This window comes from Coffea eugenioides, chromosome 5, assembly GCF_003713205.1.
Source record: "Coffea eugenioides isolate CCC68of chromosome 5, Ceug_1.0, whole genome shotgun sequence".
Taxonomy (NCBI): Eukaryota; Viridiplantae; Streptophyta; class Magnoliopsida; order Gentianales; family Rubiaceae; genus Coffea; species Coffea eugenioides.
The window spans coordinates 43,306,867-43,330,346 of record NC_040039.1 but is presented as its reverse complement, the minus strand read 5'-3'; the positions used below and the strand labels follow the sequence as shown (position 1 = coordinate 43,330,346).

General features: G+C 36.7%; 3 protein-coding genes across 7 annotated transcripts; all 3 read left to right on the top strand.

Moving 5' to 3' along the window:
- The first annotated feature begins 2,615 nt into the window (after positions 1-2,615).
- LOC113769947 (putative disease resistance protein RGA1) lies at positions 2,616-7,812 on the top strand. 3 transcript variants are annotated; one of them, XM_027314287.1, is made up of 3 exons: positions 2,616-6,615; positions 6,849-6,968; positions 7,440-7,812. In XM_027314287.1, the coding sequence occupies exon 1, from the start codon at positions 2,860-2,862 to the stop codon at positions 6,559-6,561; it is 3,702 nt and encodes a 1,233-aa protein (XP_027170088.1). In that variant the 5' UTR covers positions 2,616-2,859; the 3' UTR covers positions 6,562-6,615; positions 6,849-6,968; positions 7,440-7,812. The 3 variants fall into 3 exon arrangements, with proteins under 3 accessions (XP_027170088.1, XP_027170089.1, XP_027170087.1); XM_027314288.1 differs by lacking the exon at positions 6,849-6,968; XM_027314286.1 differs by having other exon boundaries at positions 6,849-7,812.
- Positions 7,813-10,471: 2,659 nt separating this feature from the next.
- LOC113772088 (secretory carrier-associated membrane protein 1-like) lies at positions 10,472-17,728 on the top strand. 3 transcript variants are annotated; one of them, XR_003468473.1, is made up of 13 exons: positions 10,472-10,796; positions 12,064-12,123; positions 13,382-13,474; positions 13,570-13,632; positions 14,391-14,424; positions 14,528-14,650; positions 15,827-15,889; positions 15,999-16,092; positions 16,551-16,596; positions 16,688-16,755; positions 16,992-17,040; positions 17,174-17,315; positions 17,402-17,433. XR_003468473.1 is itself a non-coding variant. In XM_027316630.1 (13 exons), the coding sequence occupies exons 1-13, from the start codon at positions 10,740-10,742 to the stop codon at positions 17,486-17,488; spliced, it is 903 nt and encodes a 300-aa protein (XP_027172431.1). In that variant the 5' UTR covers positions 10,472-10,739; the 3' UTR covers positions 17,489-17,728. The 3 variants fall into 3 exon arrangements, 2 of the variants coding, with proteins under 2 accessions (XP_027172431.1, XP_027172432.1); XM_027316630.1 differs by having other exon boundaries at positions 17,250-17,315; positions 17,402-17,728; XM_027316631.1 differs by lacking the exon at positions 12,064-12,123 and having other exon boundaries at positions 17,250-17,315; positions 17,402-17,728.
- Positions 17,729-18,147: 419 nt separating this feature from the next.
- LOC113771747 (pentatricopeptide repeat-containing protein At1g73710-like) lies at positions 18,148-21,960 on the top strand. Its single transcript, XM_027316312.1, is given in 3 exon segments — positions 18,148-18,154; positions 18,753-18,820; positions 18,822-21,960. Coding segments are annotated over 3 exon segments (3,006 nt in total). The 3' UTR covers positions 21,753-21,960.
- The last annotated feature ends 1,520 nt before the right edge of the window (positions 21,961-23,480 follow it).

Below are 23,480 nucleotides of genomic sequence, written 5' to 3'. Positions count from 1 at the left end.
ATGGAAGATACATTGCTTTGTTCGAGAAACAAACAAAGGCTTTCTTTTTCTTTGGGTAATGTAATGTAAGCATAGAGGCACAGATAAGTTTTGTCACATGTGCAGAGATGATTGAAAATGCATTACTCGATTGCAAGTGTAGTAGTAACTTTACCCAAATACATGAATGCTGCCACGAAAACAAAAAGTTGGTTCGGTCCTACCTCATTTAACGTCTATGGACTCAATTATTTCAATGGTACCCACGAGCCGTGTGGTCCTGAATTATCTCAAGTCTTTCATTTCTTGGTGCAGTCCTTTTTTATTAGTTTTCCAACTTGGTAGGAAATTTCGTTTTGGAAAAAGATGAAATGGAAGATAAGTAATGGATTCCCTGCTTTGTAACGCTAGCTGTTGAATGTTGACCATCTCTGCCTGCAAAAAATACAGTTCAACTATTCAACTTCAACCAAAGCAGTTTCCCTGAAGATGGCTGAAGCTGCACTCAGTTGTGTTAGTGTAATCTCGAATAAGATACTTCCACTTGCTGCCGACGAGATCAGCCGGGCATGGGGTGTAAAGAAAGCCCTTCAGAAGCTCTCCAAGAAAGTAGAGATGATGGGAGCTTTGATTTCTTATGCTAAATGCAAGCTTTGATTTCTAATTAACTCCTCATCATTTTGCATACTCAACTCCCTCTATAATTTTGCATATATCTCCGTGACTCCCCTAGTGTTTTATGCAAAATAGTTAGACCCTTGTTCTTTTTAGTACTTAAATAAGGGTAATCAATGACGGAGCCAAGGGGGGGCAGAGGGGGGCCATGGCCCCCCTAAGTTTTGAGAATTTTAATTCATAATATGTAAATATGTGTGTAAAATAAAATTGGCCCCCCCTAAATTTTTTCAATTTTAGTTTATATTATGAGAGTTGATATATATATATATATATATATATATATATATGAATTAGTCATCTTTGAATGGAATTTCAATTTTGACCCCCCCAAAAAAAAAATCCTGGCTCCGTCACTGAGGGTAATGCTGATATTTCAACTAACAACATTATATAGTGTATTTTCCTCCTCAAATATCTACCTTACACAAAATTATAAGGAGATTTTGTTCGAGCTTTAATTAAAACTTGTGAGTTACGACGACCATATATCATGTATTATATTCGTGTAGCACACTAATTTTGATTATTTAAAATTAAGTACAGGCAGCCATAATATAAAAGTGCGAAAACGTGCCACGCCATGTACCATTTTTTTATCCCAATAAACAATTGGTATGAATTAATTTCTTTGAATCCCAACTAACCATAATATAAATCCACATAATTTTCAACATTATAAAACTTTTAATTCCATTTTGCTGCATACACAAACTCATTCAAATCCAGAACGTTATATACTTTTGAAAATCCATTTTTCTTGATGCATAAATTACATTCAAAGCAACAAATATATATATATATATATATTCAATCTGAAGTGGGAAGTAACAGATAATTTCTACTACCTCTTCCTAGGCACATTAGTTACTTGCTAGCAATGCTAACTTGTACTGACAACAATACAGAGTATGTTTCTTGCGGTAATTGTGGCTTCTTAGAGCATTACTATGGGAGTTGAGGCCAATCCAACCAATAGAAAGGCCAGAAAAATGCATGAATGTGAACATGATGATCTTGGAGATGCAACAAGAGATCGATGATACAATAATGATGCCTGTAACCAATACAACGCTAGCAACCTCAGATTCAGTGCTTGAGACTTCGGATTCTGCATGTCGCAGTTATTATAATTGTTATTGTGGCCCTTGGGGAAATTATTGGTGTTCCAAGTTCACAAACATAATAGATTTTTAAGCAACTTCAGAAATGGAAATTGGTCAAGTTGCAATTGTTTTTGTTTTTATGAGTTTGAGATCTGACAATTTTGCTTTCATGGCAATTTTGGTATCGAACTAGTAGAACTGTGATCCATAAGCTAATCTGGTTCATTTACCAGTATGAATTTCAAACTATTGTTGTTAGAATGGGATTTATATTAAGTTATATTTACGATTTTAAAGAGCAACAAATCATTGACTCGTCGGGCCAGGCCCTCCTCGTAAAAGCAATGAGAAAGAATAATGCAATCTAGAGGTTGATTAGTCTAGTGGTTGAAATTTCATCTATTGACCATTATGAGCATCTAGAGGTTGAAATTTCAATATGTTTTCACAACCTTTCTCGAGGAATCTTTTACTCATCCCTTCTTTAAGTTAACACATTTGCATCCGAGACTTTTATACTATTCTAATTAAATTGTTATTAAATGTGAAGATAATGGCAATTCTTTCGCCGGAGACTACATGCTGCTACATTGCTTTGTTCAAGAAACAAACAAAGGCTTTTTTTTTTCTTTTCTTTTTTATGTTTTTAATACTTCTCTCCAGCGTTGGGCAATGAATTATGAGAACATTAGTGTAATGTAATGTAATATAATATAAGTTTTGTCACATGTGCAAAGATGATTGAAAATGCATTACAAGTGGAGTAACTTTACCCAAATACAAAAGGTTGCCCCCGAAAGCAAAAAGTTGGTTTGGTCCTACCTCAACCAACGTCTATAGATTCAATTATTTCGGGGCAATGGTCCTGAATTATCTCAAGTCTTTTCTTTTCTTGGTGCAGTACTTTTTTTATTAGTTTTTCAACTTGGTAGGAAATTTCGTTTTGGAAAAATATGAAATGGAAGATAAGTAATGGAATCCCTGCTTTGTAACGCTAGCTGTTGAATGTTGCTCATCTCTGCCTGCAAAAAATATAGTCCAACTATTCAACTTCAAACAAAGCATTTTACCTTCATCTGTTAAAGAGTTTCCCTTGAAGATGGCTGACACCGTGCTTAGTGTGATCTTGGATAAGATACTTCCACTTGCTGCCGCCGAGATCAACCAGGCATGGGGTGTAAAGAAAGCCCTTCAGAAGCTCTCCAAGAAAGTAGAGATGGTGGAAGCTTTGATTTCTGATGCTAAATGCAAGCAATCAACAAGCAAAGTGGTGCAACTCTGGCTCAAAAGGCTCCAGTCCAAAGCACGTGATGCTGAGATCGTGTTGGATGACTTCGGATATGAAGTTCTGCGGCAGAAGGTTGAGAATCGGAAGCGCGACAAGCTACGCAACCTCTTTTCTATTTCTTCCTCAAATCCTATTTCCTTTCCTCTAGAGATGGCTAACAAGATCAAGAATGTTAGCGCATCTCTGGAGGAAGCTTACAAAGAAGCAAAACAGATGGGGCTTCAACCAGCTCAACTACCCATGCCATCTGCTGATCACAAAGAGGATCGGTGGACTGCTCCTTTTGTGGACGAGTCAGAAACGGTGGGAAGGGAGGCTGAGGTATCTAAAGTTGTGAGCATGTTAATTAGCTCAGACTGTAAGAAGGATTTACCCGTCATCTCAATAGTTGGGATGGGCGGCCTGGGTAAAACAACCCTCGCACAGATGGTGCTAAAAAATGAGAGTGTAACGAAGCGTTTTGATGAAAAAATATGGGTTTGTGTGTCTGATGATTTCAGAGTGGAAAGGCTGTTGAACCATATGCTTCAATCCCTTGACGAAAAAAGTGCTGAGACGACAAACAGGGAAGCATTGGTAAGGAGGCTTCAAAAAAATCTGAAAGGAAAAAGTTACTTGCTTGTGCTTGATGATGTTTGGAATAAGAATCGAGGGATATGGGATGGCATGAGGAGCTGTTTGCTCGAAATAGGAGGTGCTCCAGGAAGCAAAATATTGGCTACCGCACGTAGTGATGATGTAGCCTCAGCAATGCAAACATCTGAGTGGCATCGTCTAGACATCCTCTCAGAAGATCATAGCTGGATGTTGTTTGAAAAACTAGCCTTTGCAGACGGTGGTGCAACAAAGACTCAACATCTGGTGGACATTGGCAGAAGGATACTGAAAAAGTGCGGCGGCATGCCATTAGCAATCAAAGTGATCGGGAGTTTGTTGTATTCCAAAAAGAATGCCTCGGAGTGGTTGAAGCTTGAGAAGAGTGAAATATGGAACGAGTCAGTGAATACTGAAGGTGGAGTCATGTCTGTCCTGAAGCTGAGTTACGACAACTTACCTTCATGGTCAGTGAAACAATGCTTTGCAAGTTGTTCCATCTTCCCGAAGGACGCTAATATGGAAAAAGAAAGCTTGATACAGATTTGGATGGCCCAGGGATTGATCAATGATGCCAAGGGAGGAGGAGGAGGTCATTTGCAAATGGAGGATATAGGCAGTGACTATTTCAACGTATTGCTTCGGAGTTCTTTGTTGCAAGCTGGTTATAAGAATTCCATTAACGGAATCTGGAGCTGCCGGATGCACGACCTTGTGCATGATCTTTCACTGCAAGTGTCAAATAATTGCTTCTTAAATATAGAGGGTGGCATGGAAGTCAGTCATGAAAATGAAGTTATGCATTTGACCATCACTGGGAGTCAAGGGAAGGTGTTAAAGAATATCGAAGGGATTCTTCCAAATTTGCAAACGCTTTATTATAGTGGGGGTGATGGTAGTGTGCTCGAAGACATCTTGGAAAGGTCTAGATACCTTTGTGTGTTAATAGTAGACTGCTGGGATATGACTCAACTCCCGAATATAGTGGGTGATATGAAACATTTGCGACACCTTGATATCAGTGAAACTAAAATCGCCGCTCTGCCAGATTCGATCACAAAGCTCTACAATTTGATGACCTTGAAAGTATGTTACTTGAAAGAGATACCTAAGAAGTTTGGCAATTTAGTTAACTTAAGGCATCTCGAGTTGTCCGGGTTTAGTTTGAATGGGTCCAAATGTTTGTTCCCTGGAATCGGGCAGCTGGCTAATCTTCGGACGTTGCCCCACTTCAGGGTAAGCCAAGACAAGGGATGTCAACTTGAGGAGTTGGAACACTTGCGCAACCTCGGAGGCGAGTTAGAAATATGTGGACTTGAGAATGTGAGCAGCTTTGAATCCGCAGCAAAAGCAAAGTTGTCCAAAAAAAGAAGCATTCAAAGTTTAGAACTTTCATGGGATGATACAAATGAAGATTGTGACGACAACAATATCAACAGTGTCATGGAAGGTCTCCAACCTCACCCAGACTTGAAAGGTTTAACCATTAGTGGTTTCGAAGGTTCAAGGTTGCCGTCGTGGATGGTGGCAAAGGATCACTTGATGGTACTCCTGAGGAATCTAGTACGCCTCGCGTTGAGAGGATTGGGTAAGTGTGAACAAGTACCACCACTAGGGGACTTGCCTTGTCTCGAGTCCTTAGTGATAGCCTCCTTACACAATGTGAAGCGCATTGGGGCTGAATTCTATGGTCTCCTTGCACATGTCGATATTAATGCAAGGAGCAGCGGTTCTTGTAGTAGCAGCACCAGTAGCAGAGAGGCGGTGAAACCAATCACTCTGTTTCCGAAACTGTCGCGTTTTGTGCTGCGGGACATGAAAAGTCTAGAGGAGTGGTCAGATGCAATGGTTCCCTCGGATTCTTCTTCATCGATTAAGGTATTCCCTAGTCTCCGGTACTTGGAAATCGAAGGGCTCCCCAAGTTGGCTGTTCTACCGGATATGGAGAACTTGACGTCTCTTGAGAAGTTAAGGATAGAGAAATGCGGAAGTTTGACTTGTATAAGGAATTTGAATAGCCTTACATCTCTCGAATCCTTATATTTAGATGACTGCCCTGCTCTTGAATCCTTATGCTTGGAGAGCTTGACATCTCTTGCGGAGTTAGAGATAAGGGAATGCGGAAGTTTGGCTTGTATAAAGAATTTGAATAGCCTCACATCTCTTGAATCCTTATATTTAGGTGACTGCCCTGCTCTTGAATCCTTATGCTTGGAGAGCTTGACATCTCTTGCGAGGTTACATATATGGGGATGCGGAAGTTTGGCTTGTATAAGGAATTTGAATAGCCTCACATCTCTTGAATCCTTGGATTTAGATGACTGCCCTGCTTTATTAGATGCTTCTCTAGATATGGAAAACCCCCAATCCCTACGTGATCTAAGAATCTCACGATGTGATCAGTTGAATCCTTGGTTGAGTAATAATCTTGAGAAGTTCACGTCGCTCGAGCGGTTGGACATCCGCTCTCATGACCCTGGTTCTTGGCCAATTACGGTTCTCCACCATCAGGCCAACCTCAGATCGTTGACTCTCGGTGGCTTCTCTGACAACCTTGATAATTTCCCGTGGCCACACTCCATCACCAATCTCGTCTCTCTGGAGGATCTTGTATTGCATGGATGGCCAAAAATCACGGCTCTCCCACACCAAATTCAGCATCTCTCTACCTTGACATCTCTATGGATATGGACGTTTGAGGGGTTGGAAGTTCTTCCAGAGTGGATGGGTAGCCTTGGGAATCTTCGAGAATTGTGGATTGGTGATTGCTCTAACCTCAGACAGTTGCCCTCTGCAGACCTCACCAATTTAAATCGTCTAAGTATCTACAGGTGTCCTCTTTTAGCAGAGAGATGCACCAAAGGAAGTGGCGCAGAGTGGCCCAAGATTGCACATATTCCCTTTGTTCATATCTTTTAGTAGAACAAAGTTTGATTGGTTTTGCCTTAGGGGAAACAAAGGCCCACCGTAACTGTAAGTAGTTAATATTTCCAATGTTCTGGTTTAATCTCTACTTATTCGGTTTGTTTAGAATTCTATTAGTACTTTTTTGTTTTTCTTATATATAATCCCCGGAAGGAAAAAGGAAATAAAAAACGCTACTGCTTCCTTTTAAATGGCCATATCCTTCAATTGCTCTTTACATTTTCTTTTCCGTAGATTCTTTCGTCCTCCTCCTTATCATTCATTCTTTTTTTTTTTAAAAGGGTCAGAATCAAGGCAACTCATGCAGCGTCACAAAAAAAAGAAGAGCAGTTTTCTCAAACTGCCTTATTATTGATTCCAGATGTCTGCTGATTATTGATTCCAGTATTCTCTCCTTTGAGGTGCATCTTCTCTGTTTTGTTTCAAGCTGTAACTTAAAAGACAGAGTAAAGTATTGATAGACATTTTCCTTTTTAAATAAAAAAGATTCATTACATTGTCTGAAAGACTTCAATGCACCAGGGATTGTTTTAGTAGTTAAAAGTAGTAGACTCTGAAAATTTACATCTTCTTTTTTTTTTTTGGATGAATACTACTATCGAATTGCTAGAACAGAGATACTCTCTGTTATGTACAAATTGACTAGGAACAGAATAAATACTTTTGTTCTCTGTTATGTAATCAAACTTCGGGCCAATAAACTCTAACAGCTCTGACCTGCAGCTCTATGAACGACTCATAACAGGATTTGGTTTTGGCATTTAATAATGGCTTGCTAAGCTAATTCTTGCACGTTCTACTATTTTTCTTTTTTCCTGATTCAGCAAATGACTGCCTATCTATTTCTTGAGCTCGTGTCTGTTATGCTGCAGGGACAACAACCAAGAACGACCAAACTATTTCCAGGAGCTGAGACCACATTCAAATGTTTGGGGGATTTTGATGAATCCTGTTCTAACTAACTATTGTGTTTGGATTGCATTTTTTTGGATTTTTTTTGTAGAAAAATTACTATAGCGATTTGATGTATGTGAAGTAAAAAGATAACAGGAAAATGTGTTAACGAAAAAACGTTGTAATTTTTTCAATGAAAAATGACTGTCCAAACACCCCTATATAATGTTGAAGAGCATATGAAGGGATTGTTTGTTGACTCAGTACCTCATAGTGTATTTCTTTATTGCTGTTTCTCAATGTCCAACTCTATTGTAATGTGAAACTTAATTTTCATTAAGATACAGTGCTTGGTCCTTCACTACTTTTATATATACATTTCCAAAGTTCGATTTAATGAAGTCAGATTGAACAATTACTATAGCAGACATGGGTTTACCCAAACAAATTTCATTCATGGAATTGCACTAGTGTGGAATTTTCAGGGAATATTCTATCTGAAGTTCCTGTAGCAGCAGTGTGATGATATTTGGTCAAAAAGTTATTCTTTAGTATCCATATTTAGTCTTTAAATTTCCAATTTTTTTACCTCTCAAAAGGATACACAATCAGGTAATCACCTTGCCACTGTGTCTCTTAGCCCAACTTATTAGGTGCTCTGGTTAAGGTGATGTGGGCATATTGTACTTTATGATCAACCAAAAAATATTCGTATATATTTTTCTTTCATACAAATTAGCCCATATCTTTCAAAAAAAAAAAAAAAGTTAGCCCATAGAGGCAAGTAAAGTTGGTTGAGCCAAGGTTTGATGTGGGCTTATCATACTTTTATAACCAACAAAAATACTTTGCCAAATTAGTTTTATTTTTTTTTCTTTTAGACAAATACCGGCCCGTATGGATGAAAAGTATGAAGACAGATTTGTCATTTACGGGCTGCAAATATAACTTGTTTCTTCTTGAAACTGATGCAGCAAACTCTAATTAAACACTAGGGAAGAAAAGTAGGAAAGCGGTGCGACATATTTCTTGAAAGAAATTAGCTTATCAAATATATATGAATGCCAGCGAAACTAGAAAGTATGTTCAGTTCTAATTAAGGTTGTGCAACTAACCATGGAGTAGTATTTTATTTTTCTGAAAAAGACTTATCATATTTATTATTCAAAGCAAAAGGATTGCAGATATTCGATTGTGTCACATGTTGCCTTCAATTATATACCAATGTTAAAAATTTAATCAAATTATATGTGTCTTGACTCTGAGGACCCGTCCAACATCAAAAAGAAAGGAAAGGATTGGATTGATACATGACTCTAGACCCATGGGTTTTTTAGCAATTTGGTTTAATTGTTTTGAACCCGTGATTTCAATTTAAATGCTTGTGGATCCAATACAAATGGCATCAAAACAGATTTTGCATGGTTTTTGCGTGGGTTGAGTCTTGGCCAATATATTATTTCTAGATCCATGGACTACTTAATAACTTGAGTTAATCATTTTGAATCCATAGTTTTAGCTCAAAAGTTCTTTGGCCAGGATTTAAATTAATCATTTTAAATTTGTGGTTTCAACTCAAAAGTTTCTTGGGTTAGCTCTTGAGACTAGGGCGTTACAGTACCTAAAGCTTACCATTTTTTAGGCCTAGCATGATTTTTCTCGCTAAATTCCTGATACATAGTGTTGAATTTAGATATGCCTAACTTTTGTATATTGACGGTTAAGTTTTCATTGGGAAACACCATTAAAAAAAATTCATTTCCAAACGTTTCTAAGGAAACAGAAGAGGGTGAAACGTTCTTTTTTTTTTGGGCAAATGTCACTTTACCCCCTGTGGTTTAGCGTTTTTCACATAACCCTCCTATGGTTTCAAAAGCTATACATAACCCCCTTATGGTTTGGATTAAAGTGTCAAAGTAACGGAAATAATCACTCGTAACGGCGTCACCTAAAATGTCAAAAATACCCTTATGTAAGGTTTAAATTTATGTATTAACCAAGGGGGGTTATGTGTATATTTTGAAAATCATAAGGGGGTTATATGATAAAGTATTAAACCATAAGGGGGTTATATGGTAAAATATAAAAATCATAGGGGGTTAATGTGTCATGTATTTATAAGGGTAATTTCGATATTTTTAGAAGTTCCGTTACGAGTGACTATTTCTGTTACTTTGACACTTTAATCCAAACCATGAGGGAGTTATGTATAGCTTTTGAAACCATAGGGGTTATGTAAAAAAGGGTAAACCACAGGAAGGTAAAGTGGAATTTACCCTTTTTTTTTCCCCAAAGAAGTTAGGAGTGTGTACATTTTAACAAAAGAACCAAGTCATTACAAATGATAGGCAACTTTCTAATTTTGGATCAAGAACCTCACAAGTTGATTTCTATCCAATTCAAACTTATTCTTTTTATTTTTGTAACTTTTGTTGTAAATTCATACAATTACAGTTTGAATGTAAATCCGAATTTGTCAATTCATACAAAAGTTGATGATTATATCAAACTATACAACCCTATGCCAAATATAATAAGGTCTCTGATCATCCCATTCTTTATACAACTATGAATTAAGTAGTTGAAACGGTGTTTTGGATACCCAATCTGGCGCGAGCTCTGCCCAACTAAGGTGGAATTAGTCCAGGTGATTTATACCATGGGAAAAAAAAATGGAAACGGTCATTTTGGACATTGCTGTAATTGTTGTGTTATAGTACCAAGAATTACTTAAAAGGTGCAAATTTGGTACAGCAAAAATCTATAGTTCATAATAATGAATTGCAAATGTGGCTAATGCAGCACGGTAGTAAAAGACCAATATGCAAAAGGCAATTGAGTTACCGAGTCAGTCAACCAAATGGCGGGTCCAAGACACCGATGTTTCCCCAACCTATATAAACCCCACCCCCCGCCTATTTTCAACGCCAAAGCCACCGGCGCCAACTTTGGTAGTTTCCCTGATTTTGCCCCTCAATTTTCCCGGGAACCCCAAACGATGTATGAGTACAACCCCATATCGAAAAACATATTAAAACTAAGTCATTTTAAAAAATATTAACAAAAGAAAAACCACGTCCAATTCTTGATTCCATACGTTCTCATTAACATAACATTCCCATTTTGGCAACAATAGACAATAGTATACAAAATCTTCAAACCCGTTTTATATTCTCCCCAGATCCGAATTTTTGTGTAATTTTCTTGAGCATTTTTAAAGGATAAAATCATACTTTCTTTTTTGCATTGTGCATTTTCATTAAAGGGTTCTTCTGATAATGGCTGGCCGTTACGATTCCAATCCGTTTGCTGAAGAAGAAGTGAACCCTTTTGCGGTAAATTCCCATTCTTCTTCTTCTTCGTCTTTTAACAATTTTAGAGTAGTATTTGTTAAATGTCTCAAATGTTCGAAAGTATTTGTTATATGTGTGCATTCAGTGTTTTTTTTTCTTTTGTAATGCATGTTCTTGTTGTCTTGTCAAAACTTGTTATATGCCTTGATGAAGAATCGAAAAGTTTGATGGTTTTCTGATAATAAGATTGAAAGCTTTTCTTGTTTTGTCTGCTAGAATTATTCAATTGTAGGATTTTGGATATGGTTCTGATTTCTGAATCATTTGATTGTAATGATAATGGCATTCTTAAAAGCATCTTGTAGGTGGGTTTTTCTTCTTGTTTCTTTTTCCGTTGTTGGTGGGATTGTTCAGATCTATTCCTCTTTTATTGATTTCTTGCATTTCTTTATATGTTTACTCTTGTGTTTTTTTCTTTTTACTGGGGTAGAAGGTTAACATCCAGAGAAGTTAGTTATAATGTTATCTATGGGAAATTGGAAACTAAAGATGATCGCAGTTCCATGAAAATGCGGTTTACCATTCTTACATTTGTAGGATTGAGCAATATAAGTGCATTCCAATATTCCATACCTTGAGGTTTAACAGAAAAGTGATTAGTGATGCTGTATTCAAGAAGCGTGTTGAGGGCTTTTTTGAGGGCATAGTTTATTAGCCAAAATCAAAGGGAAAATTCCAGCGTGAAATAGAAGACACATGATGGCAAAGTATGAGTATGAGTTAAAGTGTTCAATGAAGTAGAGTTAAATTCAACAGGAAGGATATGTAAGCAGGGTCTTGAGAATGAAAGATGAACTGTTACTTGCTTTTTCTGCTCTTTCTGTTATTTGCTTGGAATTCAGACGTGTTACATTTTCTGTTTGAAGAGTTGCTAGACTTTAACGGAAGCAATTCAAGTTGAATCTGTTTAGCACATACACTAGAAAATCAGGTGTCACATTCAAAGTGCATATGTTCTGTGTGTAATATTCAGTGCTCCTTTTTAACTCCCTAATATGTTGGGAAGAAAGCTGAAATGACAATCTTTGTGGACCATTTTGATATTGGGACTGGAACGCAGAATGGTTTTTTGGCAACTATGTGGATGATGTAACCTGAACGTATATGTATATTTGCATGTTCCTGTCTGTAGATATCATACTTTGTGCTCATTTTAGCTTGTCGAGATGAACATATGACTATATAATTTTCTTCTCTTGTACAACCATTTTGCTTCTGTTTATACATATTCCTAGCTTTCAAATTTTAGGACAATGGAGCTCGAGGAAAGGGTCAATCAAACTATGGCGGTGGTGCATTTTACATGACAGTAAATTCATTCTTTCCTTGAACTCCCTATGCATTACTTTCTGGCCCAGTAATAAGTTAATAGAAGACTCCTGTGGTTTGAGGCTCAAATTAATATGTTTCTTAGGTGTCTGGCAAATATTTCATTTGCTATTCATTTCCTTTCTTTTACTGCCTGATCAATGTGCTGAAATTATACCATGCATACTTTAGAAAGGAGACCATTTTGTCCTTGTCTTCTACGGTCCATTGTGTTATAACATACATGGATGTCTTTATGCAATTTGGTTTCTTGTTTCATTACATATTGGCTGGTTTGTGCTTTTTTTTTTGCATCAAGGACTTGAGTTTAGGAGAAGTCTAAACAGAGCAGAGCAGGTTGCAGACTTAATTTGTTTTGATGGGAACATCTTATTTTATTTACCAGCTGGTTGTGTTAACATATGCTTCTACCCCCTTATTCATTTTTATTAATGAAATCCTATCTTATAAGCATCTTGTGATTGCCACACCTAGATGAGTTCTTATATGGGTGTGCATGCATGCGTCTAGCTATCTCTTTTTCTTTTGGTTTTCATTGCATACTCAGGAGAAAATGCTTGTACACTTATTCCAAAACAGACAATTATGAGATAGTGTTCAAGAGTCGATACAATCTGTACTTCGTTATTCTAAAGTTTCATGAATTCAGTAAATTCCTCTTAGAATGTTGATTGGGCACCTTGTAGGCATGTTATTGAGGGGAATATACAGAGTAATTAAGCTAGTCCATATAATATTAAAGAATTATTTATTAGAGTTTGATGAGTCATGCCTTATGTTCTTTATTCATTTGTGACACTATTCTATCTTGGACAAAGGTGAGTTGTTTATGACTAAATATAAAGTAGATGGATTAGTTCAAGGCATCATTAAGAAAAGATATGTCAACCTGAATGAAATGTCAAATAATGATCAAGCACAACAATATTATATACTGCTATAAACTGTACTACCTCATACCTGTGTGATTCCACATGACTACGTTCTAGCAGTTAATTATTAGGGAACTTATATGTTTTCACATGAGTTACCATCGCAACTTTTAATCCTCTTAATGGCATTTTTCCTTTTTATTTTGTTTCTTCTTAGTTTCTGGCATGTGTTTTAGCTTGTGTTCAGTATTGACTATTTATGCAATATATATGTACATCCTTTTGGTGTTTTACATAGTTTATGCAAATTGACAACTTGCTTATGCATCTGTGATTTTTTTTTTTTTTGTGTGCTGACGTCTCCAGAATCCTGGAAGTGTTGCTCCAGCAAACTCAAAGTTGTCTCCTCTTCCTCATGAACCTGCTGCAACTGTTGATATTCCACTTGATAGTTCTAAGGTGCACGGTCATGAAATGTTGCATCGTGTCTAATTCAGTTATGAATCTGTTATTTTGTTTATTTCTTTTGATGTATTTGTTCTCTTCAAATTTAGGATCTGAAAAAGTTGGAAAAGGAACTTCAAGCTAAAGAAGCTGAACTGAAGAAAAGGGAACAGGTACACTCAATTAAATTCATGCAGCAGCTGCCAATCATTTTGATTCAAAATGTAAATAAACGAGAAATCTATAATATGCTTCAGCCAAAAATCCTTCCAAAATTCCAATTAAGTTGGTACCTTCTACTAATAAAAGACAGCTTAATTGATTCATGGCGCTAGTGCTTGTGCAACATAAGTTTCTAACTCAAAAAAGATACAGATCGCTGTCACATGTATATTGAAGAAATATAACCATGGAGACAGAGCAAATGGACATGAGAACAAGTCTTTTTATGCTATTTTGTAGTGTAAGTCTTGGTACAGTATGACGGTCACTGCATTTCGGTGACTTAAGATTCTAAGGTTCAGATACGGAAATAGTTCCTTTGCCTGCAAGATTGATAATATATCCACCAAACTTTGTCATTCCCCAGTAAAGGAGTCTCATGGAATGATGTGGTCCTTTTATCTTTTCTATCACTTATCTGTATTCACCATATGCAAGAAGGTACTAGGAAAATTTCTACAGGATTTACTGCATGTATGTCAAGATGAAATTGTAAAGAAATTTATAGCATTGCAGTGCCTACTTGTAACTTATGTGGAAGATCTAAACATTCCCCAACTCTATTTGGTGGATTTTAGACATTATTAGTAGCATTGATTAATTCCATATTCCTGTCCAACTCTGTTTCGGAAATGTGGTTAACTCTGCATGCTTTCTGGCATTTCATCATTTTAATACATTAAAATTTAGTATTTTTTATCATTTGTAGGAATTGAAAAGGAGGGAAGATGCTGTAGCTCGAGGTAATTCTCATCATTCATATTTTTCTTCTTTAGCAGCAGAATGATTGATTTATTCTGTACCAGACTGCGAGCATTTGACAATGTCTAAATTTGCTTTTGGCAGCTGGAGTGGTTATAGAAGAAAAGAACTGGCCACCATTTTTTCCTATTATTCATCATGACATTGCAAATGAAATTCCTATCCATCTTCAGAAATTGCAATATGTTGCATTTACAACATTCCTGGGTATGTCCACAGGGTCCAAATTTTTGGCTTTTCACTCATGCCTTCTTCTGATTCAACCCTCTGGGATTGCCCCTCCTATATTAGGATTTTATGTTTTTATTTCCAAATGTTGTATTCTATACTTGTCGCACTTATAGCTCTGCTTTTGATAGATTATTTCACTATTATATCTGCTGTTTTAGACCATATAGGTATGCTCATATTGTAATTTTGTAGTGGTGTTCTTAGAAAGCTCAGCAGGGTTCTCTGAATATTGAGTAAATTTCTGTGCATTTTGTTGGTCACCAACATCAGAATTAAAGACTTCGATGCTCAAGATCCGTTTGGATGCTGGAAAACTGACATACAGACCTCTCTACCCAGGCTCCCCAAGATGCAGAAAATTATACTTTTCTCGCTTAATTGTTGAAAATTCTTAAAGAAGTCATTGAGAATATAAAGGTGCCCCCGCCCCTCAAATATTCATTAAAAATTTTTTAGCATGCTAGACAAAAATATTATGGCCCCCAAAAGTAAATCTTCTATCCCCATCTATGCAAATAACTGAACTGTAAAATTGTTGTGGTTCTGTTTACTTGGAAATTAGTTTGTCCTCAAGCCATTGCTTATTGGGCAGTATAATAATTATCCAGCTAGAATGTTAAGGTTTTATATAAGTCATTAGTAGGATATACTTCAAAGGGAATACCAACTGTAGATGTCTCTCAGATGATATTTTACCTTAGTGAATAGCCTCTTTAAATTTGCTTGGATGTTCATCTTTAGAAATAAAGTTCTCTTTTGCATGTGAAACTTCATAGCTTTGTGTTACCAGTTAGAGGAGTATTGTGATTAATGCGCCAACACTTACAGAAACTTTTTTTTTCCCCTTTTTGCATCAATCATCCCCCATTTTCCTTTTGGAGTAAAGGTTACTGCAGTTGTCATGATAGTTTTTGCTCAGAAAGAGTACGAAATTGAAAGTTGGTCTGGATTTTATTTTTTGCACACTGCAAAGTTATTACAGGGTATTGATGATCACTTTTTAATTTGAATAAAGAATACATTTTCTAGATTATTTGAATAAAGATTGTTTAAAGAAATTTGTACTTTGTCTTATGCCAATTGAATAGCATGGTGTGGACGTATTTGTAATAGTTTTTGATGGATAAAATTGTTGGAATTTATCATATGCAGGTTTGGTTGGCTGTCTTCTATGGAACATCATGGCAGTTACCTTAGCTTGGATCAAAGGCGAAGGTTGGTGCTAAAAAAAATTTTGCAGCCTCATACCTCAGCCATTAGCAACCAAGTAAATCTTTTGAATACTATATCACCTTTCTTACTTTTTATCCTCTTTCTGTATTAGGTCCGACAATCTGGTTTCTTGCTATTATATATTTTATCTCCGGCGTTCCAGGAGCCTATGTGTTGTGGTATCGTCCTCTCTATCGTGCAATGAGGTACTCTGCACTCTTTTTTCTCTAATCTGCACTGCCCAGTGGTTTTTACTCAATGACAGAATCTGGTACAACTGCTTAGTTAGACAATATAATCTTAGCACCACAAACAAGCATTTTCATTTGAAGATTACTGATTAAGTATTGATTTTTTTTTCAATTTTTTTTATGGTTCTATCTTGTCCTCCTTGAGCAAAGTGGTGCATGGATTTGTCAAAATAAAAATATAATAATATTGATTATGTGGTTATAGTAACATGTGTCCTAAATATGGTCCATTATTTTGTCTAAGCTCTTGTAGAGGAGCTGATTTAAACAGATATGAATATTTTGTTTGGTTTTGTATTTAGAATATGCATGTGCACGGTTTATGTTCTTCTGTGATCAATTTTTTTCTGCTGTCTTTTTATGTTTTTTCCATGTGACATGCTCTACAGAATTTCATTTGTTTGTCTTTGCAGGACAGATAGTGCCCTGAAGTTTGGATGGTTTTTCTTGTGTTACGCGGTATGTATCCTCAATTTGACTTCATCTTATGTATTCTACTTTGGCTTTATCTCATATATTCTCATTTTAAGCTTTGTTTTCTTTAAATCAGTTCCACATTGGCTTCTGCATTGTTGCTGCTGTTGCGCCTCCACTCTTTTTCAAGGGGAAATCTCTGACGTAAGTTTCTCATCTTATTTGGTTTGAATTACATTTTTATCATCATTATATTTCATTAGCAAACACATTATTTGGCTGATGGGGGAGTTGGATTAAGATATCTGTGTACGTGATTTGACCAATGGGCAGAAAGTGCATAAATTCTTTTCTAGCTATTTTCTTTGTTTATACATGTTGGTTAACAGTTTCTATTCCGCTACTAATGCTCTTGTCTCCTGTTTGCTTTGTGTTTACAGTGGAATCTTGCCTGCTATTGAAGTTTTAAGTTCGAATGTGTTGGTGGGGGTATGTATTCTGATTGCATTTGTCTTGAGTGCAGAAAATGGTCATCATATCTGAAGGAAAGAACAATAAAAATCATTATTAGTTGATAGATTTTGGTTCTATGCATTCATCAATTTGAGTTTGCTGTTGTTAGATGCTGAGCTTTGATGAAGTAGAAAGAGCTGACCATCTAGAGAGATTATTTGACGCCTTCTGAGATTTCCGTGCAGATATTTTACTTTATTGGATTTGCTTTTTTCGCAATTGAATCACTGATCAGCATATGGGTCATTCAGGTTAGTTGATTGCTCCTGTTTGCAGCTTCTCTGTGTAGGTTGGTATCATCTGAGGAATTGTTTTGTTGCTTTAATATGAAATACAGCAAGTGTACGAGTATTTCCGAGGAAGTGGCAAAGCTGCAGAGATGAGGAAGGAAGCTGCAAGGTCAACCGTGATGGCAGCATTATGATACTCCTCATGTCTAGGGAGGACCCTGTGTTTCATGTTTTGCCATTCCAGAATTTTTGACAGAGTTCTGAAAATTTTTTGATCGATATTTGTTCGCATCATCATCGATTGGATGGCTTGTTTTACCGATTCAAATGTAATTTCTTAGATATATTGGCACTTAGTAGTTGATGCTCAAAATTTAGAGTAGGTGAGGAACAAACGTTTCTTAGTACCTGTATTACTGATGCAGTAACTTCTGTTTTTCTGTGTTTCTGTAACTTGGTTCAGTTCTAGTACATATCCTCCTGTTTAATGATATATTTTGGAGAGTCTCTATACAGGAAACTTTTTAAAACTGTTTTGACATTACACAAAGGGTAAGGATAGAGAAGACAAAGGCAGTTTTTTTTGTTTCCCCCTTCTGATTTTTGGTAAGGAAAACCGTTTTTACTGTTTATGGCCCAAAATATGCTAACAAAGAATAATTTTAAAATGTACAATTTAGAGAATGTTACACAATTTTCATACAACAGTAACAAAATATAAAATATTTCTTACCAAATTGTACAAGTAATAACATTTTTCCTTTCAATTTTGGGTAAGGAAAACTGTTCCTAACCGTTAACACGGTCCAAAATATGTCAATAAAGCATAGTTTTAAAATATAAGATTTAGAGAATGTCATGTAATTGTAACACAACTATTATAGACGAACTCATATAAAAAGTAACAAAATATGATGTATTTGTTCTAAAATTGTACATGTAATTTGTCGTGAAATACATCTTGTTTAAACCACGGGAAAAGAAAACTTGCTTGATAAGCAAAAACACAAAAAAGTTATAAACCAACAACCAATTAATAGCTAGCCTTTTTCGCAATTAATGATTTACTATATAGAGCTTTATACTCTTTTTATTTTTTTCAATTTTTGAAAAACGATATAACTAAAATTTTTTTATTTAAAAGATGGACACAGAGCAATAGTATGCAATTGAAATTATTTAGGACATATCATTTTTCTTCTTGTGTTTTTTCCCCCTCGATTCCCCTAGTTTTTTGTCTTCACTTGTAATAAAAAATGCTTGTTTGTGCCTCCTATTTGCCAAAACTGAAAAACAACTTCCAAGTTTCAAGAAACAGAGAACGATTTATGTAGAAAAGTAAGAAGCATTATGATGCTCCTGACGAATACTTGCAGATGCATAGAGCTCTCACCCAGTGGGAAATCAAAGAATCTCCAAAACTCATCCAAAGCACATCTCTTTTCCCCACCAAGTAAGCTCAAAACTTCAATTCTCCTTTCAGTTTCAGGATTTTTATGGAGTTTAGCTTGCATAACAAAAAACTTTTCATCCAAAAAGCAAAGATGGGAACTAAGCTCAAATTCGCGAACTAATCAGACCCTTTACAGAACAGTGAAAATCCCACAAGCCCAGAAGCAAAACTTTAAAGAAAATGGGGTTGTAGTAGGGTTTAAGCTGCAGTGCTGTTCAAAGGCTGCAACTTTACCAACAAGAAGTGTAGGTAGTACTAAGAAAAGAAGGTACGGTGGCATTTTGCCTTCAATTTTACGGTCTCTAGAAAGCGAAAATGATGTTGAAAAGGTTCTTGAGTTGCATTATGGGAAGCTTAATGCTAAGGAGTTGACTGTTATTCTCAAAGAGCAAGGTAGGTGGGAGAAGGTTTTGAGGGTGTTTGAGTGGATGAAGTCACAGAAAGAGTATGTCCCTAATGTGATTCATTATAATGTTGTGCTTAGGTCGTTGGGGAGGGCGAAAAAATGGGATCAATTGAGGCTTTGTTGGATTGAAATGGCAAAAAAAGGTGTTTTGCCGACAAATAATACGTATGGGATGCTGGTTGATGTGTATGGGAAAGCAGGTCTCGTGAAAGAGGCACTTCTGTGGATTAGGCATATGAAGTTGAGGGGGCTATTCCCAGATGAGGTGACAATGAATACCGTGGTGAGGGTATTGAAGGATGCAGGGGAATATGATAGAGGGGATAGGTTTTATAAGGATTGGTGTGCTGGGAAAATTGAACTGGATGATCTTGATTCGATGGATGATGTGCAATCCAAGGATGGGTTGGGACCTGTTAGTTTGAAGCATTTTCTATTAACTGAACTTTTCAGGACAGGCAGTAGAAACAGTCTTTCTAGTGATTGGGGTTCAACTGATGGAGAAATGTCTGTTCAAAAACCAAGGCTTACAGCTACGTATAATACTTTGATTGATTTGTACGGGAAGGCAGGGCGGTTGAAAGATGCTGGAGATGTGTTTGCAGGCATGTTAAGTTCTGGGGTGGCTATGGATACAATTACTTTTAACACCATGATTTTCATTTGTGGAAGTCATGGTCATTTGTCGGAGGCAGAGGCATTGCTTGATGAGATGGAAAAGAAGGGAATAAATCCTGATACAAAGACCTACAATATTTTCTTATCTTTGTATGCAGATCAGGGAAATGTAGATACTGCTCTTCAGTATTATCACAAGATAAGGGAAGTTGGTCTTTTTCCCGATGAAGTAACCTTTAGGGCAGTTCTTCAGCTACTATGCAAGAGGAATATGGTTCAAGAGGTAGAGGCTGTCATTGAAGAAATGGAGAAATCAGGCAAGCATATTGATGATCACTCTCTTCCTGTTGTTATGAAGATGTATGTCGATGAAGGATTGAATGAAATGGCAAATGCACTGTTTGAGAAGGGACAATTGACTGGTAGACTGACATCAAGGTCATATGCTGCAATTATGGATGTTTATGCTGAAAAGGGACTTTGGGCTGAAGCTGAGGCTGTGTTCTTCAGTAAGAGGGACATATCTGGACAAAAGAAGGAAGTTCTAGAGTACAATGTCATGATCAAGGCTTATGGTAAGGCAAGGCTGTATGACAAAGCTTTTTCACTTTTCAAGAGAATGAAAAATCATGGGACATGGCCAGATGAATGTACTTTTAATTCTCTTATCCAAATGTTTGCTGGGAGTGATCTAGTGGACCAAGCAAGGGACTTACTGGCTGAGATGAGAGAAGCAGGATTTAAACCATCCTGTCTGACTTTCTCATCAGTGATTGCAAATTATGCCCGAATTGGGAGATTTTCTGATGCAATTAGTGTCTTCCAAGAGATGTCAAAAGCAGGTGTAAGACCAAACGAAGTTGTTTATGGATCATTGATAAATGGGTTTGCAGAAGCTGGAAAATTTGAAGAAGCAGTTTCCCATTTCCACAATATGGAAGCATCTGGGTTTCCAGCAAACCAAATAATTTTAACCTCCATGATTAAGGCATTTAGTAAAGTTGGATCTGCTGAAGGAGCAAAACGACTGTATGAGAAGATGAAGAACATGGAAGGTGGTCCTGATATAGTGGCATCCAACAGTATGCTTAATCTTTATGCCGAATTAGGAATGGTCTCTGAAGCAAAACTGATGTTTGATCATTTGAAAGAAAAAGGTTGGGCAGATGGTGTCACATTTGCTACCATGATGTATGTTTATAAGAACATGGGCATGCTTGATGAAGCTATTGCTGTTGCTGAGGAGATGAAAGCTTCTGGTTTGCTGAGGGATTGTGTTGCATTTAATAAGGTGATGGCATGTTATGCTACAAATGGCCAGCTAGTTGCCTGCGGCCAGTTGTTGCATGAAATGGGTGAGCAAAAGCTTTTGCCAGACACAGGGACCTTCAAAGTATTATTTACAGTATTGAAGAAGGGAGGTCTTCCAACTGAAGCAGTTAGACAACTTGAGTCATCTTATCAGGAAGGAAAACCTTTTGCAAGGCAAGCTGTGATAACCTGTGTTTTTTCTGTAGTTGGTTTGCATGCTTTTGCACTTGAATCCTGTCAAATCCTTGTGAAAGCAGAGATTGCCCTTGGTTCATTTGCTTATAATGCAGCAATATATGCTTATGGGGCTTCAGGGAACAGTGCTGAGGCATTGAATGTGTTCATGAGAATGCAAGATAAGGGAGTAGAACCTGACGTTGTCACCCTCATTCATCTTGTAAGTTGTTATGGGAAGACTGGCATGGTTGAAGGCATAAAACGAATTCACAGCCAATTGAAATATGGAGACATTGAGCCCAGTGAATCACTATATGAGGCTATCATAAGTGCCTACAGAAACACCAACAGGAATGACCTTGCTGAGCTGGTGAATCAAGAGATTAAATTTGCTTTTGATGTAAAACCATGCTTTGATTCTGCCACTGAGGATGTCTCTGAAGGAAGTTCTTTCAGTCCACAAGCATCAGAAGAGGAAGCCGGAGATGCATAGTAATTTTGGCCGGGCATAATCTGTTATGGTTACAGAAAGTGAATACTTCATATGCTGGCTCTTAAAAGCTATACAATTAGTAAAGCATTTCTGCTACTATTAATGTTAGTATACTTGTTCAATGTATGACCAGTGTGATTATGAGTCATGGGGCTTTCTGTTTGGAGAGTTTGAATATAAGAGGATTGGTTTGACCATCTTTAATTAACCTTTAAAGGCATCGATTGCTGCATTATATGGTGCTGTAAGAGCTGAAAGAGAAGGCTACAAGGAAAACCAAAAGGAAAAAATTACATAGGTTTCAAGTTGTTTGATGCATGAATTGCTGTACTATATGCCCTTCTCTTCCAAATATTTTTGAAGGAGCTGTTGTTGGCAACAACAATTAAGTTCACCATGCGAAAAGCTTCTGAGGATTCATTGCTGTAATTGTCTGACATTGGGATATGAAGCTGTTTTAAACCTGGAGAGGATGCAAACATGCTTGGATGACTGGACAGAAGAGTTGTGCTTACCTTTAGCAAAAAATTCATTGACCTGAGTCAGACAAGATGTCAGTGTTAGTACAGCTTCTGGACAATCTAATCCTAATTGAATTTGACAGCAAGTTATCTTCTGGATCTTGCTATCTTCCTCTGTAGAATATGTTTCCATTCAGTGAGGTAACTATGAAGCAGAAAGAATAAAAGAACCAAAGAAATATATAGGCAGGTAACTTAAGTGGTAAATTTATGTGGGGTTAGTTTCAATAACATTGCTATATTTACTCTGAATTTGAAATTAAAATTAAAAATACTGATGCTTTTATTAGGTTTCTGTAAATGTAGAGATTTCAAGAAATGGACTTCTCTTTCTCCGATTATGTCGTTACTTTTGTTCCTCTTCTTTTTCCAAATCACACCAACACACTCTCAGACACATCAAGACATCATCAGCATCGACAGACACTATATTTCAAATGCATATGAAGATTCAATGATGCATCTCCATAGTCTGTTTAACCTTTTACATAATAAACAACTGACAATCAAACCAAATGCACTTTTGGGGTGCAAAACCCAAAGCCTTTTCCACCTGTAAACCTTTTTTAATCCTAATTCATGGTTTTGGACCAACCTGTGCATGGCAATGACACCTACAGCAATTCAAGGGCGGCTGCATGAAATAAACATACACTTCTTACCTCATATTCTTCACGACAACCGATTCTAATGAAATGTCTGAAGTTTTCTGAACTGTTTGTGTTGGAATTTTGCTGGAAAACATTGGTCTCAATAATTACTCTTTGGGATCACATATGGTGGATTTCTGGTTTCCAACATGAATGCCATGTGTGTTTGATCTCATATGTGATTTTGATTTCTTGACTTTAAAGTGAGATATGTTGGAAGTTGAAGTTAGTTTTTGAGTAATCCATGGATAATACTATAGATATTTATCTTATTCAGAACAAAAATAGCAATATTGGTGTAAATAGCCCAATATATTTGTTTGTGCATGTGCTTCCAGAAAAGATAGCTTCACGAGTATAGTTTCTTTAATGATGGGATACCATTTTCCATATCCAGAGAACTTTGAACTTCGAATTTTGAATGACACGTTCCTAAGCATGATGCCACAAACTAGTTAGATAAATGATGCACATGCCTGATGATTTGCCTTGTAAGCTTGCTTTCTACTAAAGGGCATGTGTGGCCTCATGTTATTGGTACAGAAAAATTTTGCCAA